The sequence below is a fragment of the Eptesicus fuscus genome, chromosome 9 (assembly GCF_027574615.1).
Source record: "Eptesicus fuscus isolate TK198812 chromosome 9, DD_ASM_mEF_20220401, whole genome shotgun sequence".
NCBI lineage: Eukaryota > Metazoa > Chordata > Mammalia > Chiroptera > Vespertilionidae > Eptesicus > Eptesicus fuscus.
This window is the reverse complement of record NC_072481.1, coordinates 7,223,286-7,235,816: the sequence shown is the minus strand read 5'-3', so window position 1 is coordinate 7,235,816 and position 12,531 is coordinate 7,223,286. Positions and strand designations below refer to the sequence as shown.

General features: G+C 50.4%; 1 protein-coding gene across 1 annotated transcript; it reads right to left on the bottom strand.

Annotated features, from left to right (window-relative positions):
* Nucleotides 1-3,710, bottom strand: LOC129150194 (PRAME family member 20-like). Its single transcript, XM_054720690.1, has 3 exons — nt 3,424-3,710; nt 1,751-2,449; nt 1-544 (listed from the first exon to the last, which is right to left on the bottom strand). Exons 1-3 carry the CDS (start codon nt 3,708-3,710, stop codon nt 1-3), a joined length of 1,530 nt encoding a protein of 509 aa, XP_054576665.1.
* Nucleotides 3,711-12,531: the final 8,821 nt, after the last annotated feature.

Genomic DNA, 12,531 nt, shown 5'->3' with positions numbered 1-12,531 from the left:
TCATGAAAATGCCACGTCATAAAGCTCCCTGTGGCCACAATGCTTGGTGGCAAGCAGAATGGTCCTGGGCTGTCCTAACTCCCTCAGTATCCCCGTCAGCTCAGCCCGGACCAGGGCAAGTCTGTCCTGGTTGACAGTGCCGTGGGTCGTGTAACACTCCAGGGGGACGGGGTACAGCTCCAGCTCTAAACTGCGCGGCCCGGCTGTGTGACGCAGCAGCTTTTCCACGGTGGCCACGGAGAAGTTGTTCTCAGTGATGGTGAAGAATCTGAGCTGGTGACAGCGGCTCAGGACAGGCAGGATGGCCTCGACTTGGGAGTCCACGATGGCACAGTTATCTAAGCCGAGGTCCTGGAGGGTGGGTGCCACTGCCGCCAGCAGAGCTCGGAGGGGCTCAGGACTAAAATCAGCGAGGCTGGCACAGTACAGACGCAGGGACTTCAGCTGCCTGAGGTTCGGGCACTGGAACAGGTGTGTCAGGTCTGAATGAGTCAGCTGCGGGCAATTTGTTATGGAGAGTTTGTCCAAGGGGGTCTGCAGGCACCTGGGGAGACACAGAGCGGTTAGTTCCTGGGGACGAGGGTGGCAGGAGGAGGGGGCCTCCATGTGGGAGAAGACTGATTTGTCCAGGCCCAGGGTTGCCCTGACAATCTGATGAAGTCCAGCACCCAAGACGCCCAGTCTCCTTTTAGGCTGGGTCAAGCTCATGTCATCTCCAGAGCTTCCTTTCCTCAGCTGCCAAGCAGAGCACTGCCCTCTGGAGGGTGCCTGGACATAAGGGAATCTCCGGGAACCTGCTCACATAGCCTGACAGTGTCTAGGTCAAGGTGGACATCCCTGCACCTTATGGTTGGGTGACAAAACCAAGAGTGCTATCAACTCAGGCTTCCTTCTGTCCCCTGCTTGGCTCCAGGCACCAGAATTCTGGGCCATAGGAGGCTCATTCATCTGCATAGGGAACAAACATGGCCCTAACCAGTTTGACTCAGTGGACAGAGTGTTGGCCTTTGGACGAACGTGTCTCAGGTTTGATTACCACTCAAGCACATGCACCTCATTTGCAGGCTCAACCCTGGCCCTGGTGGGGGCATGTGCTGTGGGCAAGCAATCTTCTCACTCTCACATCGATTTCTTTCTCTCTCTATTCTCCTCCATTCCTCTCTCAAAAAATCAAGAGAAAAGATATCCTCAGGTGAGGATTTAAGAAAGAGAGAGAAGAGAAAGAGAGAGAGAGAGAGAGGGCGCAAACCTGGGCAAAATCCTACAAAATCAACTGGGGAGGCCAGTCTGCAGAGGAGACTTACACAATGCATCATCCCAAACCACCTCTGACTCTGCAATCCTTCTCACTTCCACTCCCTTATTGCGGAATCATGCCTGTCCTTTCTACTAATGACCTTCCTGGTACCCAGCTCTACCTCTGACAGACGGGGAATCTGAGACAGGCTCACGTGTGTTCACATGGCTGGTGGGCACAGAGCTTATGTCTGGAAATGCTCCATCTGATGTGGCTTTGCCTCCTCCCAACCCTCTTCCTAAGGCCTCATCACTTACACATCTGTCCCTAAGGAAGAATTCACACACCCCGGCTCCCTGGGTCCCTCATTGAGCCAGTTCTGTTACCCCTCCTGACAGGCTGATTTTAAAACATGCTTCCTTTGGGTATTCAGTGGATATCACCCTCAAACCACCTTACACCACCACCACTCCCTTTACATTCTGGGGCTGCATCCACTGTTACACAGCTCACCTGAGCATCTGGTCCAGACGGCCTCGGAGGAAGGAGGGGGAATCCATGTCGAGCTCGCGGAGGTGCTGCAGCCTGAGCATCTGAGAGAGGAATTGGGAAAAGGATCGCTGCTCCTCCTGCTGTTCCCTGTCCCACTCCTCTTCCTCATCTTCGTCCTCCCACTCCTGTTCTTCTTCCTCCTGCTCCTCTTCCTCCTCCCAGTCCTGCTGTTCTTCCTCCTGCTCCTGCTCCTCTTCCTCCTCCTCCTCCCCTGTCAACTCGTGCATGAAGGAGAGAGAGAGTCTCTGCAGGTTCCTCATCTGACCCAGGTAAAGAGCAAACGTGGCCAGGGTGGGCAGGTCCCAGGTGCAGTTCACCTCCACCTCCTGGATGCAGTCCAGCTGCACCGCATCCAGGACCTTCCTCACCCTCTGGAAGGGCACCTCAGCAATCCTCAGCGTCTTGCAGCACAGGTGTAGCAGCCCTTCCCTCTGCTGGGCCCATTGGATGACGTACATGAACAACTCATCCCTGTCCCTGTCATTGAAGTTAAGGTCTAGGAACACCACCACGGGAGCTAAGGAGTGCTCCATGTTGGGACTGAACCTGTGCACAGTCACTGGTCCTGTCGGTGAGCGCTTCAGGGTGCTGTCTCCACACCACATTCTCCAGAACTTGGCACCCAGGTTCCTTAAATCCAGCACCCGCAGTTTCCACCTCCTGTGGGGAAAGCAGGCCATTAGCCAAGATTCTTCCCAGACAACAGGACATTGGCTGACATGCTTTATGGACAGTGTGTCTCATTGGTGAGCATCTACCTATGAACCAGGAGGTCAAGGTTTGATTCAAAATCAGGACACATGCCTGACTTGCCCAGTTTGTGTGTGTGTGTGTGTGTGTGTGTGTGTGTGTGTGTGTTTGGAGGGGGGGGGGAATTGGGACGGGGGTTGTGCAAGAGGCAGCGAATCAATGTTCACTCTCATCATTGTTGCTTCTATTTCTATCTCTATCTCTCCCTTTCTCTCTGAAATCAATAAAAAATATATATTTTTAAAATATCAACAGAGCCCTGACAGGTTTGGCTCAGTGGATAGAGCCGACGCCTACGAACTGAAGGGTCCCAGGTTCGATTCCGGTCAAGGGCATGTACCTCAGTTGCAGGCACATCCCTAGTAGGGGGTGTGCAGGAGGCAGCTGATTGATGTTTCTCTCTCATCGATGTTTCTCGCTCTCTATCCCTCTCTCTTCATCTGTGTAAAAAAATCAATAAAATATATTTTTTAAAAATAAAATATCAACAGAATGAGGGCAGGTCAGAATGAGACTGAGCATCTGACTTGAGGCAACAACCAGACTCCACCCCAACCCTGAGTTTCTACCTTGAATCCCAAGGTCAGCCTCTCCCTTACCGTCCTCTTCCCTCTGCTTTACTTTGCTCATCCCTTTCCATCCCTCCTGCTCAGCACTTTGTGGACCTTTAACGACCACTGGCAGGAGACAGGGCACATTTTGCAGGTGCCCCTGCCCTGTAGGCAGTCCTCCACTCCCCAGTGAGCTCAGCAGTGTGCCAGGGCTCCCTGAGCCTCACTGGCAACATCAGAAAACTTGGGTCCCCGCTTAGGCCCTCCACACGCCCTGATGCCTGACGTCTCCGGGATGCCCAGGACCCTACCAGGCACCTGGAGCAGCCTTACCTGGGGCGAACCTCCTGGGCAAGCAGAACGTCAAGCCCATCCAACACGGCTTTTAAGGCCTCGTCCAGTGACAGCTGTTGCAGGCAGCCCAGAGGGAGGACAATGAAGGGCCAGGCTTGTGTGATCGCCTTCAGGGACTGGTGGCATCTACTATAGTAGGCCTGAATGAATAGTGGCGGGAAGAGCTCGGCGGGCAGGTGCTCCAGAGCTGTGATGGCCAACGCCTGTTCCCTCAGCAGGATCTCTCCTGCCAGCTGCAGGAGTGTGGGTGGGGTCCTGATGCTCATCCTCAAAATGCTCCAAAGGAATCCTGTAGAAACGTCCAGGGAACAAGACATCCTTGTCAGGCCAAGCCTTTGAGCTCCATTCTCTTGACTCCCCATTTTCACGGGAATCAACTCAGGGCCAAAGCTACTGCCTGACAATGGTGAGAGCCTCGGTTTAGAGAGTCCCATTCTGGGCTAGGAGACCACAGAGCCAGAGCTCCCCTGCAGGCCCCAAGACAAGCATCTCAGAAGCACCCACATCTTTCATTCCAGCCTGCCTGGGAAGTGGGTACTGAAGGGCCTGAAAGCCGACCCCCACCTTTTCTGAGGAAAAGTTTCAGACCAACCTAGGGACACAAACTGAATATTTAAAATGTCCAGAAATAGGCACATCCCCAGGAGGGGGTTGCAGGAGGCAGCTGATTGATGTTTCTCCCTCATCAATATTTCAAACTCTCTATCCCTCTCCTTTACTCTCTGTAAAACACACACACACACACACACACACACACACACACACACACAATATTTTAAAACATATAAAAAATAATAAAATGTCCAGAAATAAAGCCACAGTTAAAATCTTTTCATTAAGGGCGTGTGTGTGTGTCAGGAAATCAGCGTGGTTACATATTTGTAAATAGACCAAAGCACAAAACCAAATGTTTGAAATTCAGACAAAACGACACTTAGAGGCAAAGTCAATGCCTGCAATCTGTTTGTCTGTTAAAAAAACAAAAGAAGATAAAAAGGGAAGCTCTCTGTGCCACCTTGAGGCCGGCTGCCTTGGCTGAGGTCGGTAACTTACCTGCTGTGACCAGCTTGGCTGGGGCTCAGATCTCAGATCTGGTAGAGAACCAGGGCACTGACTGCAGAGCTGAAGGACTCTGAATCTCTCCTCTGGTGCCTGAGTTTTTATACACCTTCTCAATTACTAACGTCCAATCAGAGCCCCTGGTCTAAATCCCCCAACCTGATGGGATTTTTGCCTCTCTCCATATTAATTGGTTAACCCAGAAATCCGTTTAGGAAAGAGGATGTTAGGGAGGGGCAAGGGTGAGGCCTGGCTCATTGATTCCTTCCACAGACACTGATTGAGGTTGACTGATGGCCCATAGTTGTCATCCTCGGTGTGAGACAGTGAAGGGTGTAATAGGTTCCTAACGTTAGACAGGAAAGAACACAACCTGAGAGCATGGGTGCTGGGGGTCTTGGGCCACATCAAAGTAATCCAGATGCATCCACAGTTAAAACAGCCGAGAAGACCCTGGTGCCATCCCCAAGAAAACAAACGAAATGTGTCCATGTATCAAGTTAGGTGTTACGACAGGTGACATGGAAGATCACGAGCTCCTCAGGGAGCAAGTGGTGGGCGACTGAGGATGTGGGTGGCCCTTCAGACCAAAGGCTTCTCTGAAGGAGGTCAAGTCCAAAGGACCATGAGAAGCAGGGGTCAGGGCTGGGCAGGGTGGCGCTGGGACATCCTAATAGAACCGTGTGAATGACCCTGGTTTTGAAATTCAGACAAAACTACACTTAGAGTGGAAAAGATGGGGCGGTTTTTCTTGGAAAGGAGAGAGATGGAAAGACTCTTCTCTGGGTGAATTCAGGATCTAAAAGGAGACGAGCTGGAGGGAAGACAGAGCTGTCCTAGAGGGCAAAGGGAGAGATTGATCTTCTGTCCCGCCCAGGAGGAAAAGGGTGGGTCTGCTCTGGGAAAGATGGGATTAGCTCAGCAAACTGGGTGAAGTTTAATCTAAGAATGTGAGCAGAGAAAGAATCGGCCATCCCTGGGAGTTAGTCATTTTCAAGCCCAAAAGGCATTGTGGGTGGATGCTGCTACTTTATGTGCCCTTGACTGGCATGGAACCCAGAACCCTTCAGTCCACAGGCTGACACCGAGTCAAACGAGTCAAACTGGCTAGAGCTTGATTATTTCGTAGATTGTGGTAGTAAGTGACGAAAATGAATTAGAAAAGTTCTATTCACTCCTTTTTCTGTCAAGCAGAAGAAACAACAGTTATTTGCTGTTCGCTTCTTTTAGTGGCAGAATATGTGAGATGGATGCTGCTGGCAGGTTCTGGAGGATGAGAGGCAGGAGCTAACTCCCCTCTGAGCTGGGGGAGCTGAGGCAGGTCAGCAACCTCTGAGTCAGGAGTGCAGAAGCTGAGCTCTGGGGTGAATATTGGTCTTTGGGCATCAGAAGGGGTTGGAGCCCTGGGGACAGAGGTCCACTTTGGGGGAGGGTTTTAGGAATGTGAATAAAATAGAAAAGTGGGGATGAGGGGCTCTGTAATAAGTGTGTCCCCTGGCTGCTGTGGCTCAGTTTGTTGAGGGTCATCTTGTGCGCTGGTTTGATTCTTAAGATGATTCAATGGGGACATCAAAGTTTTTTCAACAAATGGTGTCACAACAACAGGATATCCACACGAGAGCAAAATCAATGTCAAAGCTTGCACCACACATAAAAATTAACCTGATTTGGATCATATGTGTACATGTAAAAGCTAGCGGAATAAAACTACTTCAAGGCAGAAAGGATATTTAAGGCAATGCAATGACTCTATGATACGAGCATGGTGGGGGCATGTCATTGTACATTTGCCAGAACCCATGGACTCCACAGTCATGAGAATGAAAATGAACCCTAATGGCAATTATGGACTTTGGGTGACAGGATGTGTCAGTGCAGGTCCAACAGTTGTAACAAATGTCAGGCCCAGTGGGGGGATGTGGAGAATGGGGCGGCTGTGAGTGTGGAGGGGCAGAGGTGTATGGGAACTCTCTACCTTCTGCTCAGTTTTGCTGGGAACCTAAATCTGCTCTAAAAAATAAAATCTACTTTTCAAAATATTTTTATTTATTTCAGAGAGGAAGGGAGAAGGAGAGAGAGAGAAGCATCAATGATGTGAGAGAATCATTGATTGGCTACCACCTGCAAATCCCCGTTGGGGATTGAGTCCACAAACTCAGGCATGTGCCCTTGACCAGAATCAAACATGGGACCCTACAGTCAGCACTCTATCCACTGAGCCAAACCAACAAGAGCAAACATTTTTATTTTAAATATCCCCAAGGGAAAACAGTATGGCATTTCTTCAAAAAATTAAAAATGAAACTTCCATTTGACCCAGTACTCCCACTTCTAGGAATACATTCCAAGAAAACAGAAACACCGGTAGGAAGGGATATATGCAGCCCTAGGTTCATAGCAGCACAAATTACAATAGCTGAGATTTGGAAACAGCCTAAGTGCCCCTCAGCAGATGAGTGGATTAGAAAACGATGATTCATCTACACAATGAAATATTAAGCTGCTGAAAAGAGAAGGAATTCTTACCATTTGCAACAGCATGGATTGAACAGGAGAGCATTATGCTAAGTGAAATAAGGAAATCATTGACAAAGAAATATCACATGATCTCACTCATTTGTGGAATATAACGAACACCGTAAACTGATGAACAAAAATAGAATCAGAGTCACAGAAGCATCAAACAGACTGTCCAACCTATGAAGGAAGGCGGGGGTGAGGGGGTAAGAGATCGATCAACCAAAGGACGTATATGCATGCATATTAGCATAAGCACAGGAGAAAGACAGTAGGGTGGTGAGGGTTGAAAATGAGAAATCAAAGAGGGAAAAAGAAGACTTATGTAATACTTTAAACAGTAAAGAATTAAAAGAATATATAAAATATCCCCATGCACTTTTAAAAATACTAAATTTCCTTTATCATCCTATTTTATTTTAAAAAAATATTTTATTGATTTCAGGAAGGGGGAAAGGGAGAAAGTGATGGAAATATCAATAATGAGAGAGAATCATTGATTGGCTGCCTCCTGAATGCCCCCTAGTAGAGATACAGCCCACAACCCCAGGCATGTGCCTAACCAGGAATGGAACCTTGACCTCCTGCATAGTTCAAACTCAACCTTTGAGCCATAGCAGGCATGCTCCTTAATCACTTTAATAGGCAGTGTATATCACTAACATTTACATAACTCACAACAAAAAATATACTCAAATAGCATCTACATAAAAGCAGATTTTAAAAACACTTGACAACGTAGACCTGCTTGGAACACTAACACGTCACCTGGTCTGACCAGCAGGTGGCACACAAATCCTGAGGCCTGGCCATTTTTCCTGATAATCACCAGGGATGAATCCACTCTTTGCACTATAAGTCAACTTCCACCAACACCCACACCCCAGGGCTGACTGCTTCAGCTGTTTGGGTGAAGCAGGATCAGGGGGCCACGTACGGAAGCTGAGTCCCACGGGGCGCCCTGTGCTGGGCTCTCCTCCCTGTCCTCAGGAGGAGAGCATGAGCCTGAGGGGGAAGAATGCTGGGGGCTTCTGCTGGGAGGGAAAAGAGGAAAAACCCATGTACTGAGCTCTTCCTCTGCACCAGGCCCGGTGCCAAGCCCTCAACGTGCACCATCTCCTTGGATCTACAAGCATCCACTAAGCTGGGTGAGCACCATGATCCTCATTTTACAGGGGAACTGAGGTTCTTGCCTGAGGTCCCTCCACCCAACAGCACCCCTCCTCAGTGCGGAGTCTTCATTCGGGTGCCCTTTGATTAGGGTCACTGTGATGGGTTAATTTTATGTGTCAACTTGACCTGGGGTCGCCAACTTTTGGACCTCATGGACCACCAGTTGGCGAATGCTGAACTTGACAGCACTAAGGGTTGCCCAGGTAGCTGGTAAAGCCATTCTAAGTGTGAATGGATGAGGTTAGCTTTTGATTCAGGAGAAGAGTAAGGAGATCTTACAGTGCAGGTGGGCTTCCTCCAATCTCTTGGGGGCACAAGTGGAATAGAAAGAGGAAGGAAGGATGATTTCCTCTTCTTTGGTTTTAGCTGATGGTGAACATAGGTTCCTGGTTGTCAGGGCATCAAACTCCAGGCTGTGCACCAGCTGCCCTTTATTCTCACTGCTATGGCCCCACACAGAGCGTTCCACCATGGGGTCCCCTGGTTCTCAGGCCTTCGGACTTGGCCTCAGTTATACCATTGGCTTTGTAGGTTCTCCACCTTATAAGGGCAGGTATTGGGACTGAAGGTGGGAGCCTATCCCTATAAATCTCCTACCCCCGTCCATGTGTCCCCTGTTGCCTATTCTGGGGAACGCTGCCTAATACGGTGACCGAGCACAGGGAAGAAGCTCACTCATTTGTGCAGTGTGTCTGCTCCCCTTCCTGACAGGCTGATTTCAAAACACGCTCTCTAGTCTTGTTCCATAGTGAGACGGGAGGTGTAATGGGCATAAGCCAACCCCCCATGGATATGACCTACCCCCTGGGTTATATTATATGTGGTGTAGAAATACTAAGAAAAAGTGTTATGCCCCTGAATAATTTCAGTACTTTGCTATAAGGAATTTGGATAATTTTCCTGGCCACAAGCAAGTTACTTCCTCCACACCAGGCTGACAGGCATGGACTGGGAGGCCCAGGGGCTCAGTTCCTCTGCAGTGTAACTGATGGCCCAGCTTTGTCCCTGAACCCCTCAAGTCCTGAGACTTGTGGGTCCACCTGGAAGCCTGTGAGGAACATTCGAGACCAGGGTCAGAGCCAGCAGTCAGGTCCCCTTCACTTCAGGGGTTGGTGGGCCACATGCATGTCCCATTGTTTCCACCCACTGAGCAGCCACAAGGAGATCAGAGATGCCCACAGAGAAGAAGAGACCTGGAGGGAGGGATAAAATGGTGCTGAGCCCTGCAGACGAACTGCATCCCAGCAGTTCCAGGTTAGGATCCTGCGCCCTCCCCACCTTTTTTTTAAATCAGTAATTTCAGGGTCCTGAGGTGTAAACTGGGGTGATAGGTGAATACATGCAAGAGGACCAGAAGGTTGCCTTTGAAATTGTCTTTATTTCTGATCATTCCTTTACAGTCATCCACCCCAGGATTCACTCCCACACAAGAAGCTCAAGCCCAAATTCTGCCCCCTCCCCAAGCAAATGAGATTCGTGTTTCTGATTGTAGAACCTTTTGCCTTTGAGGTCCCATGAACTCCCCATCATTTGCCCCTGCAATCCTGTACCCAGGCTGTGTCCCTCCCTTTCCCCATTCACACTGAGCATGAACCTGAAACATGGGGTGGCCCCTGTATAATGCACCCTGGTCCAATGTTTCCCCTTCTAAAGGCCCAGAAAGAAGCTCAGGTGCACCAACTGAGTAGGGTCATTACAGGGGCACAGCACGGGCTCCCGGTCATGAAAATGCCACGTTATAATACTCGCTGAGGCCACTGTGCTCCTCAGCAAGCTGGATGATCCTGGGCTGTCCTAACTCCCTCAGTATCCCCGTCAGCTCAGCTTGGATCAGGGAAAGTCTGTCCTGGTTGACAGTCCCCTGGGTCGTGTAACACTCCAGGGGGATGGGGTACAGCTCCAGCTCTAAACTGCGCAGCCCGGCTGTGTGACGCAGCAGCTTTTCCACGGTGGCCACGGAGAAGTTGTTCTCAGTGATGGTGAAGAATCTGAGCTGGTGACAGCGGCTCAGGACAGGCAGGATGGCCTCGACTTGGGAGTCCACGATGGCACAGTTATCTAAGCCGAGGTCCTGGAGGGTGGGTGCCACTGCCGCCAGCAGAGCTCGGAGGGGCTCAGGACTAAAATCAGCGAGGCTGGCACAGTACAGACTCAGGGACTTCAGCTGCCTGAGGTTCGGGCACTGGAACAGGTGTGTCAGGTCTGAATGAGTCAGCTGCGGGCAATTTGTTATGGAGAGTTTGTCCAAGGGGGTCTGCAGGCACCTGGGGAGACACAGAGCGGTTAGTTCCTGGGGTTGGGGGTGGCAGGTAGAGGGGGCCTCCATGTGGGAGAAGACCGATTTGTCCAGGCCCAGGGTTGTCCTGACAATCTGATGAAGGGAAGCACCCAAGAAACCCAGACTCCTTTTAGGCTGGGTCAAGTTCACCACATCTCCAGAGCTTCCTTTCCTCAGCTGCCAAGCAGAGCACTGCCCTCTGGAGGGTGCCTGGACATAAGGGAAATCATGGGAACCTGCTCACAGAGCCTGTCAGTGTCTAGGTCTGTGGTCGGCAAACTGCGGCTCTCGAGCCACATGCGGCTCTTTGGCCCCTTGAGTGTGGCTCTTCCACAAAATACCACGGCCTGGGCAAGTCTATTTTGAAGAAGTGGCGTTAGAAGAAGTTTAAGTTTAAAAAATTTGGCTCTCAAAATAAATTTCAATCGCTGTAATGTTGATATTTGGCTCTGTTGACTATTGAGTTTGCCGATCACGGGTCTAGGTCAAGGATGGGCTTCCCTGCACCTTATGATTGGGAGACAAAACCAAGAGTGCTGTCAACTCAGGCTTCCTTCTGTCCACTGCTTGGCTCCAGGCACCAGACATCTGGGCCACATGAGGCTCATTCATCTAATTCATAAGAAACACACTGGCCCTAGCTGGTTTGAATCAGTCGATAGAGATTTCCCTTTTGGACCCAAGGTTCTCAGATTTGATTCATGGTCAAGGGCACAGATCTCATTTGCAGGCTCAATGCCTGGCCCGGGTTGGGGCATGTGCTGAGGGCAGCCAATCATCTCTCTCTCACTATGTATTTCTCTCACTCTCTCTTTCCTTCCATTCCACTCTCTAAGTCAATGGGGAAATTATCCTCCTTTGAGGATTAAAAAAAAGGGAGAGAGTTAACCAGAGGAAGATTCTGCAACATCAACTGGGGAGGCCAGTGTACAGAGGCGACTTCCATCCCTACATCACCACAAACCACTGGTCACTCTGCAATCCTTTTCACTCCCGCTCCCTTACCTGCGGAATTATGCCTGTCCTTTCTACTAATGACCTTCCTGGTACCCAGGACCATCTCGGACAGACGGGGAATCTGAGACAGGCTCACATGTGTTCACATGGCTGGTGGGCACAGAGTTTACGTCTGGAATTGGTTCATCTGATGTAGTTTTGCCTCCTCACTCCATTCTTTCTAAGGCCTCATCACTTAGACATGTGTCCCTGAGGAAGAATTCACACACCCAGGCTCCCTGGGTCCCTCATTGAGCCAGTTCTGTTACCATCTTGACAGGCTGATTTTAAAACATGCTTCCTTTGGGTGCTCATGGGATACCACCCTCAAAGCACCTAAAAAGACCACTCCCTTGACATTCTAAGGTTGTGTCCACTGCTAAACAGCTCACCTGAGCATCTGGTGCAGACGGCCTCGGAGGAAGGAGGGGGACACCAGGTCCAGCTCACGGAGGTGCTGCGGCCTAAGCATCTGAGAGAAGAATTGGGAAAAGGATCCCTGCTCCTCCCTCTCCAACTCCTGCTCCTCTTCCTCCTCCCACTCCTGCTCCTCTTCATCTTGTTCTTCCTCCTCTTCCTCGTCCTCGTCCTCCTCACTCAACACACGGATGTGGGAGAGAGAGAGTCTCTGCAGGTTCCTCATCTGCCCCAGATAAACAGCAAACGTCCCCAGGGTGGGCAGGTCCCAGGTGCAGTTCAGTTGTACCTCCTGGATGCAGTCCAGCTGCACCGCATCCAGGACCTTCCTCACCCTCTGGAAGGACACCTCAGCAATCCTCAGCATCTTGCAGCACAGGTGTAGCAGCCCTTCCCTCTGCTGGGCCCATTGGATGACGTACATGAAAAACTCATCCCTGTCCCTGTCATTGAAGTTAAGGTCTAGGAACACCTCCACGGGAGCTAAGGGGTGCTCCATGTTGGGGCTGGACCTGTGCATAGCCTCTGGTACTATCAGTAGGTGCTTCTTGGTGCTATCTCCACACCATATTCTCCAGAAGTTGGAACCCGTGTACCTTAAATCCAGCACCCGCAGTTTGCACCTCCTGTGGGGAAAGCAGAACATT